Source organism: Fukomys damarensis, unplaced genomic scaffold, assembly GCF_012274545.1.
Source record: "Fukomys damarensis isolate Sample0158 unplaced genomic scaffold, DMR_v1.0_HiC HiC_scaffold_15, whole genome shotgun sequence".
NCBI classification, from domain to species: Eukaryota; Metazoa; Chordata; class Mammalia; order Rodentia; family Bathyergidae; genus Fukomys; species Fukomys damarensis.
Genome location: NW_022900927.1, coordinates 32,157,416 through 32,179,118, shown reverse-complemented (window position 1 = coordinate 32,179,118; position 21,703 = coordinate 32,157,416). Strand labels below are relative to the sequence as shown.

At 33.8% G+C, this 21,703-nt stretch overlaps 1 protein-coding gene across 1 annotated transcript in view; it reads right to left on the bottom strand.

Annotated features, from left to right (window-relative positions):
- Positions 1 to 21,703, bottom strand: part of Cand1 (cullin associated and neddylation dissociated 1) — a 38,163-nt gene that overhangs the window by 14,576 nt on the left and 1,884 nt on the right. Inside the window, exons 2-6 of the mRNA XM_010644223.3 lie at positions 11,726 to 11,869; positions 5,225 to 5,379; positions 3,702 to 3,825; positions 711 to 967; positions 523 to 628 (exon numbers count right to left, since the gene is read on the bottom strand). Coding sequence (XP_010642525.1) covers positions 523 to 628; positions 711 to 967; positions 3,702 to 3,825; positions 5,225 to 5,379; positions 11,726 to 11,869 — 786 coding nt within the window. The remainder of the gene's footprint in view (positions 1 to 522; positions 629 to 710; positions 968 to 3,701; positions 3,826 to 5,224; positions 5,380 to 11,725; positions 11,870 to 21,703) is intronic.

Below are 21,703 nucleotides of genomic sequence, written 5' to 3'. Positions count from 1 at the left end.
TATCCTGCTGCTCTCTCAGGACAGATATTATTATAATGACACCTCTCTTCCCTTCCAAAGAATCAAAATAAACCTAAAATAATAAGATGCTTTCTCCAGGTTCTTTAAATAAAGTTTTACCAATGAAAGGGAAACACTTCAAACTAAATGTGATGACCACATTTTAATAGTGAGATAACATTAGTTTCATAGATTGTACTGGCTATCAGTTATTTATTGCCTAATGAAGAAATAAAGTTGGGTATGGTAGTACATGTCTGTAATCTCAGCACTTGGGAGGGTGAGACAAGAGGATTGCTGCGAGTTTGAGGCCATCCAAGCCTACACAGAGTTTAAGGCCAGCCTAACTGCATAGCAAGATCCTAGCTCAAAAAAAATAAAAAAATAAAAAAAATAAAAAAAAAGGAAAAAGAAAATTAATTAACCGCATCGGAGATCCTATTAGCTGTTTCTCCTTACACACCAAAAATTCAGACTTTATTTAAAAATTATAATTAAAAAATTGATTTCTTAAAAACTTACCTTCTCACAAATGATTCAAAGGCTTGAATGCAGTATTCTCTTAATTCATCATCATCTACATTACAAAATTTTACCACCAAAGGAATTATCTTCTCAAGGTACTCACCTAAGAAAAATATACTTCCTTAAAATCTTGCACTATTTTTTTAAAATTAAACAAAACTGTAAAATATTTTAAAATTTCTTACCTATCCTATGACCAGCTTGCCTACTAATAGCAGCAATACATTGTATGTATGTTCTTGTTGTGGACATGGAATCATTTTTGGACAACTCTGACAACAGATGTTCAATAAGATCTACAAAAACTATATTTCCACAGCTCATAACTAGATGGCCAAGAGCTATAATGGTTCTTTTCCTCACTGCAAGCCTAGGGCTGGTCAACTGGGGGAGTAGACAGGTCAGAATTGAAGGATGAAAATTAACAAGAAGTCCTCCTTGCCTTAAAAAAAAAAGAAGAAGAAAACAAATCAATTCAAGCATTACTAAAGCATCTGAACATTTACTAAAATGTCTAGCCTCTGAACTCATTGTAAATATATGCAGAATACAAATTTGGCTGAGAAAAATCCACATTCAGAATGAATAAAAAACTGAATTCTCACTAACTACCAATGCAACTGAAAATCTAAGCTAAATAAATGCAGTTCTAAATTTACTCTCCCAAACTAACTCCTAGAATCCATACCTATATTCTCTTTTACATACTATCTAACCAACTTGCTAGGGAAAACACCTAAAACAAAACAAAACAAAACAAAACAAAAAACAAATACATGTAAAGATCTTGTCACTTTTTTCCTTTCTACAATTTTCTCTACTGGGCATAAGGGATTCAAAACACTCAGATCCTCAGGATCTTTTTTTTTTTTTGTACTGGGGATTGAACTTTGACCCTTGCACTTGTGAGGCAGGCAACAGAACCACTGAGCCAAATCCCTGGCCCAAAGTTTTTTGTTTTTCTTTTTTTGGTACTGGGTCTTGAACTTGGGACCTTGTGTTTGTGAGGCAGGCAGTAAAACCACTGAGCTAAATCCCCTGCAGGATCTTTTGACTTCCTTCCTCTCAGTTTTTCTCTATATACTTATAGACCAAGTTTCACTTATCACATTGGTCCAAAATTACACTTCTATATTGCCTCACAAGTACAGTTCAACAAATCAGCAGTACTCAAACAACCTATAATGTGCCAAAACAGTGCTAGGGATCAAATCACACAAGTAGATTATTACTGTTTATCAAGTATAAATTCTCATCTATCTCAACATGATCCAAATCTACCAGAGAATGATTTTCTACTACTTTTCAGTTTTTCTTTTTCCCTCATTGAGTTTATTGGTACATTTTACATATACAGTATAGTTACATTCATTACTGGGATCCTGTACCTTTACATGACAGGTCTTGGTTCTCATTTTTTCCCCTTGTCCCTGCCCTTCCTTCACCCCCTCCTTCCCTCCCCATTTACAAACATTTTATTTCCATTTTTTCATTTTCTCCTATTTTTTTCCTTTCCCTTATTACCTTTCCCCTACCCTTCCCACTTCCCCTACACCTTTAGCCCTTTTCTTCTTATTTCACATTGTCAATTATCTCATTAGGATCTTATGTACTATTATAGTTTTTCACACCAGAGAAACTATTCGGTATTTACACATGTGTGACTTATTTATTTCACATAGGATTATATCCTCAATATGTATCCATTTTCCTATAAATGAATCTAATTTTTCTTTCTTTATGGCTGAGTAGTATTCCATTTTATAGAAAAAATACATCTTCTTTATCCAGTTTCCAAATGATGGGCAAATGGGCTGTTTCTACTACTTTTCTATTCATTCTGTATTTGGAAAGCTAGAATACATTGTTTCCCACTTCAATTCTTAGACCAATGGATTCTGCACCTGAACACATCCATCTATTGAAGTGCTTTTCCAAATTCTCCATAAAAAAAAATATTCCTGAATATACTTATTAGTCTTTAGTCCCACTTTGTCTTTACAGATATTTATGTTCTGGTTTCCTACAGTAAAGCATAAGTTCTTTGTGTGGTGCCAGGATGACAGCTCCTCACTTTATGTATTTCCATGTTTTATATATACATTCTCTTCCACCTGAAGTTACTCAGTTCTTTTTAAATCAAACTGAATTAGCCAAATAGCATATTCACAAATAATGAAGAACTAATAACTACAAAATCAAGGATAAACTAAAACTGATGGGTTCTTTAGGGTATTTTCTCCTAAGAATTGCTCAAGTCTGTCCATTACCCCCAAGCTTGACTTCCAAGAAAAAGTGGAACAAGAACAAATGAATTAAAACCAAGGAAAGGAGACGTTACCAGAATCCCTGCAGTAGGTCCTGGTCTCCTGTGAGCCCCAATAGCACAAAGCAAATTAAACAGTAAAGACACAAAAGGAGTCCTAAAGAAGTATCAGGGGATTTTATAATTGTACCAAATGTCTCAGAGGGTGGTGGTGATTCTATGACCATGAAGACCTTAGGTCAATGAGGAGTTTAAACCGATTAGGATGATAAGACAGCAAAGATAGTCTTACAACAGCAGGTGGGGTAAGTTAGGCTGCTAAGGAATTTGTCCCTCCCCAAGTGAAACCTTTCTCTTACTAGATTTTCAAAGAACCAGATGTCTTATACCACAGCACTGTGGAACCACTGTGGTCTCAGCTGTGATGGGAGGGAAAAATGTAGTTATGTTTCGGCATGTCATAGCCGGCCTACAGGCAAGAAGACCAGGCCTACTCATAATTTAATTGTGAAATTATTTTTCCCCAAGATAATGTAGAATGGCTCCTGATAGCTCCTCCCAAAACATGTCAAGATTATAATTAGCATTTGTTTAACTAGAAAATTTGCAACTCCTATCAGCTAAGTAGATCACTAAACTTAAGGATATAAATAAAAACAAACTATTTTGAAAATTTTTAAATCACAAATTGTATTACCCTACTTTTGTGAATTATATATGTTTGCTATGCAGTATTATATAAGTATAATTAATGTGCTTCCCCTCATCTTCAACCAAACACATTTATAAAATAATTTCAACATGAGTAATTTTGGATCAAGTTTTATTTTACTTATTAACCAGGAAGAAAATTTTAATAAATTAGCATAATATTTGTATTACAAGTAATGCAAAAAATGGCAACATTTACCTGCTCAACATATCAGCCATAATATCTAAGGCCTCTAGCTGAACAGAGACATCTTCTTGCTTTGCTATTGCACTGGTAAGACGTCCAGTAATCTTTTTACATACATTTGCAGCCAATGCAGAACCTGCATAAATAATAAAGTAATAATAATTTCATAGCAAGCATGTTGAATTCTACCTTATAATCATGGTAGTTATCAACTGTTGTATTATTCTAAGCATGACTAAAACACTCAAAAGATCCATGCCCCAAAGTACATATTTTAAAATAGGATGCTTTTTTCAATAAAATAACTTACTAAACAAATGAGAATTAGAGATAACTATAGAAGGGGCAAACAAAACAGATTTAACAGATTTCACTAGATAACAGTGGAAAGTTGGCTATAGGGCTAGTGGTATCTGTAATGCATATATTGGTAAACTGAAAAACAGCAATGAGAATTCCCTCTATTTCAGACCTCTTTTCTACTAATCTATTCTTTTAAATATCTGTGAATTAAAATCACAATTCTGTGCCCCGATGACTAACAGCTTCTTTAACTTCTAATATAGTCCTTTGCAACAGAGATTCCATAATTTCTTCATAAAGCAGAAATGTAATTCTAGGACTCATATGTTTTAAAGCAAGTCATGTTGCTAGTGAGTGGTAAAAGTGAACAACTGAAAGTATCGATAGTTAAAAGAATTCTTGTTAAAGTCAGAAATCAGCTAAATACAACCATGTTCCAATAAGAGGAAAAAAATGAAGAAAATATCAATATACCTAATGAATTATAATACACTAGAGAGCTGGTGGAATACTTGAAATAAATGACTACTTAATGGTAAACTGGCATAATACAATGGAAAAAATATTAGTTTGTGATTATAAGATAATAGGTTTGAATCTCTGTCTAATTAGGAAGTTAAAACTTTGGATGAATTAACCTAATTTCTGTTTTTCCATCTATATACTAGATAGGATATTATGATAGCTCTCATATGGCTGATGTTCAGACTAAGTGAACATTCAGTACTTTAGCATAAGTATATTAATATTTATTGAGCAAATTAATGAAAATAACATATCCAGATGACATTATTACCGATAAAAATCTCTCCTTAAAATAGAGAAATAATTGCATCCCATTTGCAGATGGGAGAGTAACTCAGGTGGCTAAGTTGAGCAACTACTTTACTTAGTAGTCAAGACCATTGAAAAACTTGTATTACCCAGACATTTCTGTCAGGAGCCAAAGGGTAATTAACTAACAAATTCTTTAGTTTTAAATTTCAAAATAACCAAGTAGTAGTTGTAAAAGGCTCAGATTTATTTAAAGCTACTAGTAAACCAAATTCGATGCTAAGCTTATTTCTAAGAAAAATAAAGCTTGAAATTTTAATTAAAAAAAAATTTAAAGGGATTCCTAGAAGCACCTTATAGGACAGACACCACTCTCCCTTCCTGGGGGTAGGGGGAGGAGGATGACGGAGAAATACCTACATGTGAAGAAAAAAAGAAGAAAAGATGCTGTTGCTTACCACTGGAAGCTGGAGGAAGTTCTCCAATTACTGTTTTAAGGCCAATACTTGAAATATCTCGAAGTTGTTCTTTATCAGAAAGCATGTTAGTACAGAGGGTATCTACAATTGTCTCTACTTGGTATTCTTTCACCTTACTCACTAAAGGGCCAAGACTGTAACATAAAGAAGAAAAATTCTTTTTAATAGCTAGATAAACATAAAAAACAGAAAACATGTAAATGGAAATATTAATTTGTCTGCCTAGCAACTGACAACTACACCATGCATCTATCATAAGTAGTATACACGTAAGGATATAAAATAAGACTCTTGACTGATGAATGTCTTATAGTTGGGTTTCCAGTTTTTCCCCCACATACCCTTCAAATAAAGAGAAATTTACCAATAAAAAGGCTAATTAGGCATCTAATGCTAACAAGGTTTTTACATACAACTTCCGTATCAGTGTCACTTTCACCTTCTCTTGCTGTATAATATAAACAACACCTCAGAAATCAAAAGAATTTCTAATGTCCTTGAGTCCTTTATGTAACACAAAGTTCCTTTTGTTTAAATTTGAGAAGCTTCAAATAACTGGCTACAATAATCAGAACAAATGGTGCTATGCAATGCTTCCAAAGCCTAGTGCACATACCCTTTTCTGTTAATTATTTTATACTATTATCAGTTTCCATGATGCCCACTAGTTGAACCACCCCTTGAAGATGAAGAAACATCTTTCCTTTATGTCTTTATCACAAACGTTTTAGCACATATTGTAGCAGCTAAGACTGGCAACTTTGATCAAGAAGCCACTGTAAAGATTACTGACAAACAAAGGAGGTATGGCTCCCATCTTCTTCAAAATTGACTACCGAGTTAGTGAGGTAAGGAACTCATAACTATGACATAAAGAAGGCATTTACTACCTTACATAGTTTTTCTTTCTTTCTTTTTCTTCTTCTTTTTTTTTTTTTTTTTTTTTTTTTTTTTTTAAAAAATTTGGTTTTTTGAGGCAGGGTTTTACTATGTAATTCAGACTGCTCTGGAACTCACTGTTTAGCCCAGCTGGTCTCAAACCCACAGTGATCCTCCTGCCTCAGCCTCCCGAGTGCTGGGATTATAGGTGTATGCCACTACACCCGGGCCTTTTACATACTTTCTTAAAATAAAACTTAAATTTAACATTAGCCTTCACAGAACACACTAACAACACTAACAGTCACACTTTGGTTTTAAAAAAAAAAGCATTTTAAGAGGGAAAGACAAATTATAAAACTGAATTTAAAAAAGCAAGATCTAGGGACCAGGGATTTAGCTCAATGGTACCAAGCCTGCTTCATAAGCACAAGGTCCTGAGTTCGATCCTCTGGTTCCAAGGGAAAATAAACGCAAAATCTACCTGCTATTTACTAGAAATAATTTACAAGTCAACAGAGATAAAATGAAAAGTAGTAAAAATGATATTTTATGCAAAATACTAATGTTCACAAGGCCTCAAGTGGCTATATTAACATCAGAGAACATATATTCCAAGAAAAGGTACATTATAAGAGAAATACTTCGTATTCATAAAAGGGTTAAACATCATGAAGACTGAACGTAAATGAATGTTATAAATATGTATGCATCTAGTCACTGACAAAGATGCTCTGACCAAGTCTTAGTTAGGCTCCTCTGAGAGCTTTTCAACTAGGCCTTGACCTTGGCCACTATCCTTGATGGGCCTCTGGAGTCAAGAAATTTCCTCACCTTTGATACCCAAAACAATGTATTTAAAAGTGGAACTTTAAAAATAATCTCCCCATTTCCTCACTCTGCTGGTTGACTATATCAATCTCCACTTATGTTTACTGTATTCAGAGTTGAGACTGATCTTTTTCCCCTTCTAAAGTAATACTGACACCTTGCACAACAGACCTGAAGAAAGTCTTCCTTACTGTGACAACAAATGTCAGTGAGTTTTCACACAGTTTTAAAAATGCATAAAGAGAAAACTATCATAGTTGGGAAATTTTTAGTCCCTCTTAGTAGTCCATACATTATACCCTCACAAAAGACAAGATCTAAATCTAAACACTGTCAACTATCTTGAACTGACATTTGTAAAACACTTTAACAACTGCAGAATGTATTTTCTATTCAAGTGTATACATTCACTGAGACCTACCATATGTAGACTAGAAATAAATTTCAATGAATGTTAAAAAAAAAAGTATCCAGAAATTAAATACCACAGTGGTATTGAATTAGAAAGCAAGAAAAAAAAAGCATCTAGATGACCTCCAAATATTTGGAAATTATTTCTAAATGATGCATGGATTTTAAAAAGATCACAAAGAAAATTTAAAATAAATGATAATGAATACACCAAAATGTGAATTAGGAAGTCAAAAGGAAAGCAGTAATGCAAAAAAAAAAAATCAGTGAAATAGGCAAAAAACAGAGAAAATCAAAGCCTTAAATCAGCTCTTCACTGGTAAAACTAATGCCTAAGAGAATCAAAATCAAGGTTTAAAGAGGAATATTTATTGCCGACATGACTGTTTAGGCAGAAAACTGAGGGCTCAACAAAAATTCCTCTAATAAGTACGAGATACTAAGAATTACAGTTGACTCATTAAGATATAGATTCTGCTCAAATATTTCTATAGCTTTGGGGCCAGGTATTTAGCTCAGTAGTTCCGCTGCCTTCCTTGCAAGTGCAAGGATCCAAGTTCAAGCCCCGGTACCAAAAACAAACAAAAAAGAATGACTCTAAATATTTCTATATCTTCAACACAATTTCAAAACTTGATCAAGTTTATTTTTAAAAATAGAAATCAACAAGCCAGGTGTGGTGGTGCACAACTGTAATCCCAGCACTCAGGAGGTTGAGGCAAGAGGATCGCTGTGAGTTCAAGACCAGCCTGGGCTACATAGTGAGTTCCGGGTCAGTCTCAACTACATAATGAGAACCCGTCTCAAAAAACCAAAAAAGCAAACAAACAAACAAGAAATCGACAAAATGCACATGCAACCTTTAAAAAAAATTACTCCTGGGAAAGAAGAATGTAGCTGGAGAGTGTAGGCTACCTAACTTCAGACTTACTATCTATCTACAATAGTTTCTCAACCAGAGGTTGAATTTTAATCTCCAACAGATTATTTTGCAATTGCCTGTTGATATTTTAGGTTGTCACAACTGGGGGAGGATGGAGAGCTATTGGAAAACTGCAAAGGACACTGCTAAACATCTTACAATACAGATAGTTCCCACAGCAAAAACTTATGTTACAAGAAATTAGCAGTGCCAAGATTGAAAAACCCTGAGCTACCCTAATACAACAACACCCATACTTGTGTAAGAACAGACAAGTAGACCAATGAAACAAAACAATCTAGAAATAGATATATACTTTTAGAGTCAACTGATTTTCTGGCAAAGATGCCCAGGAAATTTAGTAGAAAAAGGCAAGTCTTTTAAATGGTGCTGTGACAACTGTGTATCCACATTAAAATAAATTCTACCACAGACCTTCCACAAAAATTAATTCAAATAATCACAAAACTAAAAGCATAAGATAAAATTATAATGACGGCTAGGAGAAAATCTTTGTAACCCACAGTAAACAAAGATTTCTTAGGACTCAAAAACCACAAAAGAAAAACTTTAATTTGCAGATTAAATCAAACTAAGCTCATTTTAACGCAAATTAAATACTTAAACTCATCAAATTAGAAGGTACTTCAGGAAAATCGTACATACACTCTCGAAAACATTTGGATGTTTCTTTTTTTTTTTTGGTACTAGGGATTGAACTCAGGTCCTTGCACTTGCAAGGCAGGCAGCAGCGCCACTGAGTTAAATCCCTGGCCCTAATTTGGACATTTTTAAAAAAGTTAAATGAATAGAAAATTCATTCTTAGGTGTCTACTAGTAAAAATAAAGGTCTGTATCTTAAAAAAATGTTCATTTATTCATAATAGCTAACCTCTGGAAGTCAAATGAATAATCAAATTATATCAGTGAACTACTTAGTCACTGAGCTATTTAATCATTACTAAAAGGCATAAATTACTAAAATATAAAACGTGGATGTATTTCACAGATGTTACAAGAACAAAAGATAGACATAAAACAGCATACATTACATGATTCCATTTATATGAAATTTTATTAACAGGCAAAGCTAATTTAATGGTGAAAAGTGAATAGTGGCCTTGATTGAAGATGTATGATACAAGGATACAATTTTACCTTTTCAAATGGTTACCCAATTTTTTGGCAAAAGGTCCACCTTTTCCCCAATCATGCCAATTTAACATAGCTTCACACTGTACTTTACTTCATTGGTCCATTAATACCACACGACCTGCTTTATTTAGAGACATGGGACTAACACATACCCTTCCAGTTCCATCAATTGTCCTACTTTTTCAGGGTTTTCTTAGCTATCCTGCATAAATGCTCACCCCAACGCCAATATACTTTAACATGTCTATGCTGGGACTGTACATGCATAACTGTGTCAGCAGGTGTCTGATACCACCCAATGGGACTATCCCACACTGCCCAGTAGGACAGTCACACATGTACCACTACTGGTTCAAGCAAGCAGAAACATGTTAAAATCAATTTGTCAGCCAGATGTAGTGGCATGCATTTTTAATCCCAGCATGGGGGAGACTGAGGCAAGCAGGCTCACTGTGAGTTTCAGACCAGGCTTAGTGACACAATAGCCTGCGCTACAAGACCCTATCTCAAAAATTAGATAGAATAGAAAAATAGAATCAATCCATCTAACTTCAATTAGGTTAGAATTAATTTAACATGGAAAGAAATGACAATTTTATGATGAGCTATCCTATCTTAAGGATATGGGATGTCTTTCCATTTCCTCAAATACATTTTTGTATCTGAGAATATTTTAAACTTTTTCTCTCATAAGTTTTGAAAAAGTTAAAATTGTAATCTCATCTTATGCAACATACTCATTCAAGGTTGCCACTAATAACATTTGCTACATTTCTTCCTACATATTATGTTTTTCTGATGCTATTAAAATCAATATTTACTTCGATTATATTTTCTAATTCATTACAAAAAAATAAAACATAATATTATATTATCTAATATTCTGGAAATCCCATTTGGTCATGGTACATGACTCTTAATATAGTGCTACATTTTATATTTAACATTTTAATGGAGCTGGTCTTTAGTTTCCCCTTTTTGGTGCTACCTATAGTCAGATTTTATTATCCATAATTGGCTTAAATAAAAATCTGGAACATTTTCAGAATTACTCTGTTCTGGAACACTACTAGAACTATCTGTACTGGAGTTATCTGTTCTTTAAGGTTTCAAATACAGACCTGAACATTTATTTTAGGTGGCAATTCTTAAAACAGTTGGTTTTCAATTTCTAAGATTGCTTAGTAATTTATCTACTAAGATTTTTCTACCTTCAAAAATCAGTTCATTTATCATTTAGCCACTATCATGATTTTTCTCTCCTAATATATTTGTTTATATCTTAACTCCTTTACTTTCTTGAATATATAGTTTCTTTGCCAATCTCTTTTAATTGTTCAGTACATTATTTTGGACAAAGCTTAATTTTATTTAAGTGCGTGGCAAAAATTATAAAACAAAAACTTAAAGTAAAATACTGGTTCATTCCAATTATTCTACAATATTTTTTGAGATGTTTTTATTTTAAATTTTTAAATGTCCCAAGTTAAAAAATTTGTAATGCATGTTTATAAATTCTATTAACCAAAGATTTCTCTCTTTTTGCCTGTCTTTACAAGCAGATACGAAAACCTTTAGCTTAAAACAAATTTGAAACCTTTGTTACGAATCCAATAAAGAAGCAATAGGACCATGCTTTAAACTGATACTAAATATATATAATATGATATAATTAAATGACATAATTCCATTGTTTAAGAATGAAACTGTTATACTTACTACTAACTCACTTCTGTAGTTTGGCCCTCATAAAATAAACTAAGAGAATTACCGAAAATTCAATTTCTCTATCCTACTAAGTAACCCAACTGTGAATGAAACTCCTAGCTCTACTGTACTGCTAATGACAATTAGAAATTCCATGAAAGATTCTAACTATGTTATCATCAATGTTTTAACTGCTTCCATTCTTTGTTAATAGTTTTTCTTTTCCTTGAACATTTGATTTTTAAATTTCACCCCCACTGGAATATAAAGACAAAAGCCAAGTAGGCCTTTCAATGCAACTGACAAATCAAGCTGATAATAAAGCAAGTGGTAGAATAACTGGAATGTCCTATATATGTTTCATAAGAGCTCAAAGAAATACTGTAAAGGGCACATTATTTTATATTCTATAAATTAATATACTGCATGTACCATCTACAAGCAATAAACATTCACTACCATCTAAACATTCTAAAAAACAAAACAGAACAAAAACTCCAGAAAGATAATACAAGAGCTAAGATAATGATCTATCAATATTTTAAGTGAGGGGGAATAAGATTAATGTAACTCACCATTTGACAGCTAAATTCTGTACCTCACCATTTTTATCTTCCAATAACTTCAAAATCATTTTCACTACTTTTCTTTCACTATCATCATCCAATTTGATGGAATCTTTCTGCAGTTCTGTCATCAAATCATTCGTAGCCATAAACCTATTAAAAAATTAAAATGTGTTAATTCAAAAATTTTAAAGTTTTAATAAAATGACTTTTCAGGTCCAAATGCTATAGCATTTACTCAAGAGGAATACAGTACATTTTATAAAATTTCATCTACTTCAAACTACCAAAGAACAAGGTAAAAGCATATACTTAAAATTCACTATTTTTCAGATATTTCAAAAGTCCTAATATGCTCTTTTATTACCACAGGCCATCATTAGGTAACTAACATTATCCAAAATTATCTTCCCCAGGTTAGTCTTGATGTCAAATTACTAACAGAACCTACAGTGAGTGCTTGCTCATTCCAATTAATTGTATTGCTCCTGTTAGGGATAATAAAAAGGTTCTCTTTTTATTTGTGTAGGATTTTCTCTGGGAAGTCCTTAACCACAAACATTAAGAATACTTTCCTTTTATGACATTTTTGTATGCTGCACCAGGAGCTACATATTACAAATTACTCTACTGAAAAATTTCTAAAACTAATCGCTTTCCTATCCCAACACTTGTCAATAGGTACAGGTTTATTTTCAAAAGGTGAAGAGGTAACACTACAAGTTGCCTGACCTGACATGTGTATCCCTCCCCTAAGAACCAAAGCCTAAAAAAATTCAAACTGATCATCACCTAATTTCAAGTTTAACAAAAGGGCTGTATACAGGTTTAAGGTAAACAGTCATCTATTTTTTTTCTCATATATATTACCAGACAATTTATTGTATTAAATTAGTTTCTTAGCATTTGAAGCAATCATATTCAAAACCCTAAGATTGCTTTAAAGTCAAATGAACTTTTCTCATAATTCTTGGCTCCATCTATCCATGAAAATACAATTAAAGTATTTGCTACCATCTAACTAGATCTGGCTTCACTAAAAGGCTAGTATTTCATGTTTTATATTCTGTAAGTTGATATATTGTACATACCATATACAAGCACTAAGTATTCACTAATCACCTAAAAATTCTAAAAAATGAAACAAAACAAAAACTCCAGAAAGACAGTACAATATTTACGATAACTACCTATGTTTAAATTAACAAATACAGTTGTCAGGGATTTAGCTCAGTGGTTCCAGTGCCTGTCTCGCAAACTCAAACACCCAAGTTCGATCCCTGGTACCCCCACTCCAAAATTAACAAATACAACTTTGTAACATTTATTAGAATTTAAACAACTTTGGAGATAGTCTGTTAATATGGGCAATACATTACATGATAAAGATTAAAACAGGTTAGCAATTGATTATTCCTACAGTAATTTTAAAGATAATTCCAACAACTAAGATTTCACTTAACATTGATTTGTCATAGTTTTAAACTCCAGGGAAGCATGCTGTTCAATATAGCATATAGTTCTATAAAACAGCTTATAAAGAAAAGTTTATATTCATACTAAGACAAAAAGAAATAAACTAAGCATATGCTTTAAAAATGTGGCAATTCTAATTGGAAGCTCTTGCCCATTACTAAATGACAAAAATCAAAACTACATTAATTTTCATTAATATTCTAAAGTAGAAAAAAACTGCTAACACATTTAGTAAGGTACTTTAACAAAACATTGAAAATATCTTAAACATTTTACATAAGTACATTAAGTAACTATGGTTATTAAAACCCCTATGGGCCTTTGCAATGCTAGTTATCTGCCTCAAAAGAACAAAGTAATTATTAAACAGTAATTATCAATTTAAGTACAAAGCAGATAAGCCCAAATAAAAAGTTGATTTATGGCCCTGAGTTGGTTCTACTAGTATATAGAGATATTCCTTTATTCATCACTTACTTATGCACTGCCTATTATGCTAGAAAGCCATAAGAGTTAAGGGCAGGGAAGAAAAAAGGTAAAAATAAGCTTTGGACCCTGAATTTATATTTTAATAAAGAAGTCTACTAACTTTCAGAAATCTTTGATTCGTGGTTAAATATCTTTCTTAAAAAAGTTGAAATGAGGACTAGCAAAATTAGTGATACTATTTTTAATCATTAGAAAAACTGGATTGAGATATTGTAATTTGGGTTACTTCTCATTGGTGATCCTGAAACCAGAAAGGTCTGCGAATATTTTTTTCCACTGATCTAGAAGTTGTTTGACCAGTTTGAGAGCTGTCCATAGCAGTTAAAAGCTAACTTGGAAATGGCTCTTAAATAGACATTACTGTTTTAAGTGTAGTTGTAAGGGTTGAGATGATATACATGCAGACTCAGTCTTTTCCTCTTACCAATCTAGTGGGACAAACAGGTAAATAAATAACATTGTTAAAAAATTTAAATACCTAAGAGCATATGAAAATGATGACATCAAAAAGCGGCCTGTTTAGGGCTGGGAATTTAGCTCAGTGGAACCTGCCTGCCTAGCAAGCACAAAATCCTGAGCTGGATCCCCCACACCACAAAAAAAAAAAAAAAAAAAAGGAACTGCCTATTTGGACTTCAAGGGACAAAAGAAGGACTTCATGGAAGGGGATTGAGATTTTATTTTCCTTTTCAGTGGTAGTGGTGGTAGAGAGCAGTAGAATTCCTCAAAGTAAAAGACTATGGGGGAGTTCAGTGTGGCAGGAGCAAAGAAATCTAGTAAATAAAGAAATCTAACAGGAAGACGATGGAAATACAGACTGAGGTCAAGCTGGGAATGGTCTTATACATTCACTCGGTACATAATGAGAATCTTCTATGCATCAGGTGCTGTATTCACTGCTGTGGATAAAAAGGCTAGCCAAAGCAGACACAATTCCTACTGTTTTGGAGTTTACATTAGTCTGGTAGAAAGCATACTTTTAAAAAATTGCATAAATCAGTAAATACCTAAGATAATTACGAACTGAGATAAATGCTATGAATGAAAGAAATATGTCATCAAGAAAAAACAATGGTATAACAAAATAACAGCACAGACCGAAGTGGGGATTATTTTTCAAGGAAGACTAAGACCCCAAGAGGAGGTAGAGGTATTCAAAAGTGGGTAGGGGGAAAACTGGTGCCAAGTAATAAAGTCACACAAATTAAAGAGACTTATAGATCATATCATGACTTTAGTATTTATTATAAGGAGCTATGGGAAGCTACAGTATGATATATGGGACATAGATGGGAATTAGTGGAATAATTATTTGTCTTTCATAACCACTACTCTAGCTACTATTTGGGACAACACTTTGGAAAAAAATTAAGCTTTAAACAGCTAGACTAAATGGGGGACCAGTTAGGAGAACTACTGCTGCAGTCTTAAGAAATTAAGGTAGCTTGAATTAGTTAACAATAAACAGGGCCGGGGATTTAGCTCAGTGGTTTCGCCACCTGCCTTGCAAGTGCAAGGACCCGAGTTTGATCCCCAGCACCAAAAAAACAAAACAAAAACAAAAAAAAACTAGAGTTGACCCTTATTACTTGCAGGTTACATGTACAAATTTTCCTATTTGTTAAATCTTATTTTTAAGCCCCAAATTAATACTACTCATTTCAAAATCATTTACAGACAAAGTGCACAATGGTAGTTGAGTTACCCAACACAAAATCTGGTACAGGAGCTGTCTCTTAGTTTCCTAGATACTATAAAGTATATTCTTCTCAGCCTATATTGTGCCATGTTTTTCACATTTGTACTTTCTGCTAGTAAGTTTGCTGTTTAATATAGCACTCACACATAGTACTTAAGTGCTACCTAGCATTCCTAACTGCAAGAAGGCTGTGCTATATCTTCTGGGAATAAAAAAATATATGGTAGATATGCTTTATTCAAGCATGAGCTTATGGTGTAATTGACAGTAAGATTAATGTTAATGAATCAATCATACATATTAAATAAAGTATCTTTAAACAGAAGCATACACAAAATAAGATTAAGACTCAATGAACTCAGCAAAATGCTATGACCAGGGGCTTACAAGAATCTAACCCTGTTATTCTCCTAGTAGCAATAGTTCAGTAATTCAGTGTTTGTGTTCACATTATAGAGAATAATTACTACAAATAATGATGGCTATGTGAAATCATAAGGTAAAACTGATAGTTCTTCAAAATGGATTAGATATTGGTATAGTAAAGGATGAGCTAAGAAGACAGAAGAAGGAAGAAAAGTACAAGACCTGGTACAAGAGAATGTTACTGTGCATTCACTGTAATACCAGATGGTACAAACACTTATTTAATACTAGAATGGGAAAGTCCAAATCAACTACAAACTATCTTGAATGGATATGTCTTTTAATTTAAAAAAAATCTCAGAGTGAAGATATGAGCATCATGAATTAATGAATTAATGCAGTAAAGCCCAACTTAGTCTGCCACTGGCCATAAACAGAAACAAAGAAGACAGAGAAAGAGAGAGGGAGGGAGGAAGGGAGTGAGGGAAGAAATGAGGGGAGGGGAGGGGAGGAGAGATGAAGGACAGACAATCCCTAACATTTAGAAACAACCTCAATGTTACTAAAAACTAATTTGATTTTTACAAATAAAGCATATCATTTTTTAGACATAATCTCAGAGAAAGTCGTCAAACATGGTCACTAAGCAACACCAATTGCAAAATAAATAAATAAATATAATCAAATACCCCCCCCTTCTCCAGTTAAATTAGTGACTGCTTACTGCTCAGTCTGCAAACCCTATGTAATTTATTAAGATGGCAAGTCATAGAATTGCTCTTTCTTACACTAACCAATTTAAAGCAAAACTCTGCTCCCTTAGACCTTTTTCAAAATTACCCAAAGAAACAGGTTCCTTCTGGCAATATCTTACCGAGACATCCCATGATATGCAATTAATAAGCCAAACTTGTGCCACGAATGTTTATAAAATTAAATTCAGGAGAGGGAAAAATGCTATTCAGAACTTAAATATCATACAGACGAGCAAAGAAGACATCCACTAAGTCAACTGTTTGAAATTTTAGGGAACGTAGTTTGTGATCTCACACAACAACCAAGATGTTTGTAGTTTATCTTATAATTAGTGGGAATTAGTTGGGAAGGCAAGAATCATTAAGGATCAGCTATGATTAAGGCAAGAATATTTAAGGATCAGCTATGATTTTTATTATATTTAATGGCTAGAATGAACAGAGCCTAGATTAAGAGGCCTTTGACATGAATACTGTCTTGAGAAATATTCATCAGAGGGAACTGCCCGGCATGGTAGTGCACACCTATAATCCCAGCACACAGGAGGCTGAGGCAGGAGGATCGCTGTGAGTTCGAGACTAGCCTGGGCTACATAGTGAGTTCCAGGTCAGTCTCAACTACATAGTGAGACTGTCTCAAAAAACAAACAAACAAACAAACAAACAAACAAAAAACATCAGAGAGAACTAAAGAAGAGAAGAAAGGTCAATGAAAGGTAACAGCAAGGCGTCCTATTTGGGAGATTTTGGGAATATCAGTGTAAAGAACTGCATTAACTTCTATGAACATAGTAATGGACAGTCGCAGTATAAAACCTACACAGCCAGCTTATTCTGCTCAACTGAAAAGCACCTGAGGGGAAAATTTATTCTTTACTTAAATGCAATAAAAGTAGAAATAAAGTTAGATGTCTAAACCACTTAAAAACTGTACAATGAATAACTTCTACAATTCTTGATTCCAGAAAAAAGCTAGATAGCTAGATGACATGGGCTAACTGTATTGCCCAATAAATCACATACTTTTAAATATTTTGCATAAATACCACCATTACCCAGTTTTCTCATTTATTCCCTAGAAGGGTATGCACTAACTTAGAATAATCTTAACACTGTTTGTGTAAATAAAACTAATTTTTGTTCATCTTCCAAGTTTCCTATGTGATATCCCTTTTTCCAGTTTTTTGGTAGTGAACCCTACACTGCCAATAAGTTTATAGTACCTGTATATGTAAAGAAAAACCATGCTGAGTAAAAGCAAATAAATTACTACCATTAACCCCTGAAAATTCTTTAAAAAATGCTAGAAATCAGCTTAATTTCTGAAAATCTATTTCCTCTGATTAAAGACTTTTCTCCAAGAAACATTAACTGTAAGGGTCACAGTACTTTCAACTCTGTGACAGGATCTCTAAGATCCCTTCCAGCTCTACAATCTGATTCCTTTAAATGAGCTAAATTTTCACTAGTATTTTAAAGTTTCCAGCAGAAAATGCCTTCCAAGATTTACCCAACACCTAAAGAAATAAACTTGGTAACATAAACTATTATCAAGTTGGAAAATGCTTTCAGTGAATTATTTTAAGACTGTATCAAGTAGTATTTAAACAGATTTGATTTTACAATGATTTCCTGAAGAGATTTTTCTAAAATTCATATACTTCCCCCTTGCTATGGAACTAAAATTCAGCTAAAACACTGAAAGCAGTCACATGGCCAAGGAACTAGACAGAGGATTCAGTTCAGTAAGGCAAGAATGCCTTGCCTTGAAGAATTCCCAGGTATAGTAAAAGTGTCTTCTCTCTGCCAGTGAAGTGTACTATATAGTGTGCTTTCATACTTATTTCTACTTAGAATTTCATTTTCACGACTTCACTCAGATTTTCTATGGACTTGAATCTCCCTGTTGCCACATACTGCCCTGGTTTGTCTTTTTACAACTGTCTAAACCATTTAACAAGCATGGAGACTGAAGGCAAGCACTTGAACTTTATCCCTCTCAAGGAATAAAAGCATCTTTCAGCACAAAATATGCTGTAAGCCTAACTTTTGAAGCAAATGAAATGTAAGTTGTGCCTTGTATTGTCCTCTAGTCAAAGCCTGGGAGAATTAGCAAAGCACAGTAAGACTTTGTGGGCAATGAGGCACCAGAAATCCTAGATCTATCATATAACCAACGCTGGGCAAACAACGAATCCATCCCTCAGTTTCCTCAACTGTAACAGACTGCTGTACTCCACTTTTACTATAATTTTATAAGGATAAAAAAATCAAGTCTAGCAGAAAAATTATGCACAACTAAAAGAATTTTTTTTACTCTTGATTCTTTGCAATACTTTAATTCAATGGTGGTGAAGTCTATAAAATAAAAGTCTCACTGCACATTTAGTGAATATTTAGGAGTACTCAGCATTCATGCACATTAAAGCTTTTACTGTTAGCTACAGAGTCACCTCCCTAGTGGCTGTGTCACTTTGTACTTTTTATTCTCTGAACACACGCACGCACCTATTATGTCCTTGAACTGAAAATAACACATACTAGCAGGGCGTGGTGGCGCACGCCTGTAATCCCAGCACTCAGGAGGCTGAGGCAGGAGGATCGCTACAGCACTCAGGAGGCTGAGGCAGGAGGATCGCTGTGAGTCTGAGACCAGTCTGGACTACATAGTGAGTTCAGGTCAGTCTCGACTACATAGTGAGAACCTGTCTCAAAAAACAACACAAAACAAAAAAAAAAACCAACAAAAAAAATACTACTCTATTTCTCCTAAATCTTAATATCCCACCTCAAATAATGCGGAATACTAACAGATAAAAGAAAAGATGTATTAGGTAATTTTTCAGTAAGTTAAGCCTATGATTTAAGTTCTACAAAGATAAAGAGAAGAACTTCAAAATTCTAAAGTCTGAACTTATTTCTCTACATTAATGGACTATGTAGTTACCCAAGTAGAATCTTGAATATTCAGGCCTATAACCAACCTGCTATAATTAACATTATGCAAATCTCACAGAAGTGAAAATCATTTTAAATTAAGCAGCCTGCCCAAGATCTCAAGAGTTCACAAGCAAGAATCACACATGATTAGAACACAGAACTTATGATGTGGTCAAATTGACTTTAGATTCTACCATGAGAATTTTCCTTCATTTTGCTGGCACTGTTTTCCTTTTCATTGCTTAATACAAGGTAAAATGTTTTACATGTTAGGCATTCCGTGATGTAAAATTGCCCTCAAGATGCTTCTGCAACTATCTTAAAATATGTAGACACAAATCTTGGTATTTATACCAAAAAACATTTCCACTGAGAACAAAGCATCCTTTTAAAAAAATAATAAATGCTACACTTGCAAAGGCATAATTCCAATGGTCACTATCTTACAAGCAAGGATCCAACCCACAGTACCATAAAAAAATCTTTAAATGAGTGAAATTTAACATAGAGTGATTTAGTTCCAAACACTTGTCTGTTAATTGGATGGCAAGTGTGTTATTAAAATTTGAAATTAAAACTAGCATTAATACAAATACCTTAATGGTAATGTCGTTACTGGAGATCACTTATTGTTCCCCAAGATACCCTCTATAACAATAACCAATTATAAGACTATATCAACAGTCCACTAATCCACCAAGCAAGGTTTTGATACATTCCAGCCCTGAAAGATAACCCTTATCAAGTTGAGCATTCACTAAAATTTAGCTATAAAGCATTATTATTTCTTTCATATAGTTTACTTTAAAAAACAAAAACACAAATCTAAGCATTACTTTCCAAGAAATTTAAGGAAGCTTCAGACAGTAATCACATACCAGGTTCCCCATGTGACTTAATTTCTTTAGTCTTTCTAAACATATTGCCCATACCTGAGTCCGTCTAGTTGAGCCAGATTATATGACGGCTTAAGTACTACCTTGAGACCAAAAGATAATCAAAATAAGATTTAGTACTCTTACTAGATGAGCCAAACCAGCATAATTTGGAAGTTCTATGACCAAGACCTCCCATGTAAAGGTACAAGATCCCAATGATGAATGTAACTGTACTGTATACCTAAAATATACCAATAAACCCAATGAGAAAAAAAAATTATAAAATTTTGAAGAAATTTGAAGGACAGTTCATATAGTAAGTGAAGAGAAAAAAAAATGTCCTATGAATGTTTATCCCAGAATTTAAATTTCAAGCCGGTAAAGATTCAAAGGGACTCAAACAGCAACCCAATCCTTCAAACATCAAGAAAATGTTATTACCTTTGGTAATCTTAATTTTGGCCTTAGAACTACACCCATTTAAATTCCACAGTGCCTAAAAGAAAACATGTCACGCCTCTCTCTCCCCAGTCACAGTACTAAAATCTTTAGCTTCAACAAACTGGTTTTTAAAAGTGGCAAATACAACCTTTAAACGATTCCCAAGTATTGCACTGATCGTTTTAATATGTCAACACATCAATTAAGAATATTACGGTTCTCTTTTCACAAATTTCTTCCCAGTAGAAAAACTGCAAGTGATAAAAAGATTGTTCATATAAGACAAAACCACCAGCAAAGCTCTTCAGCAGCAATTTTAATTGAAGACCATTGGTTTTTAGCAGTTGTAATTCGTTTGCATTTTAAAAAAGAACAAATGGTTAAAATATTAATGCAATAAAAAACTTTTTTGATTGACGTCGTATTTGTGAAGAATAGGAGGAAAGAAGATAATTGTCACTACAGTATGCGGGGCGGGGGAGGCCAACATTATCTGAAAATACAACAAATATTTAATGCGCATGTTAAAAAATATGGACCCAATAGTACCCCTGGATCAGCAGTGATACACTAAAGCTTCATGTTCAGCAGCCCTTCTTTTTAAAATTCATTTGTTTGGTTTAAGGTTTAGCAATTCATCCCTCTGGCAGTGATTTTGGGATATAAGACTTAAAACTCTGAGATGCTGCGTGGGTTTTACCTGACGAGGGAAATATGACAGAGATGCTGGCGGGAAAATACTAAGGGCCAAGTTTTCTCCATTCGGGCTCCCCTCACCCGTCCTTTCACCTCAAAGAGAAGGAATTTTCCAAAGTATTTAACCCAACCAGCAAAGAGCTCCAAGTTAACCACTCCACCTCAATGCAGCGAGGCCCATTTACATCTGGGGCAGGGAAAGGCCGCCGCGTCCCCGAATGGGCAGCAGCCCGGGCCCGAGCGGGCA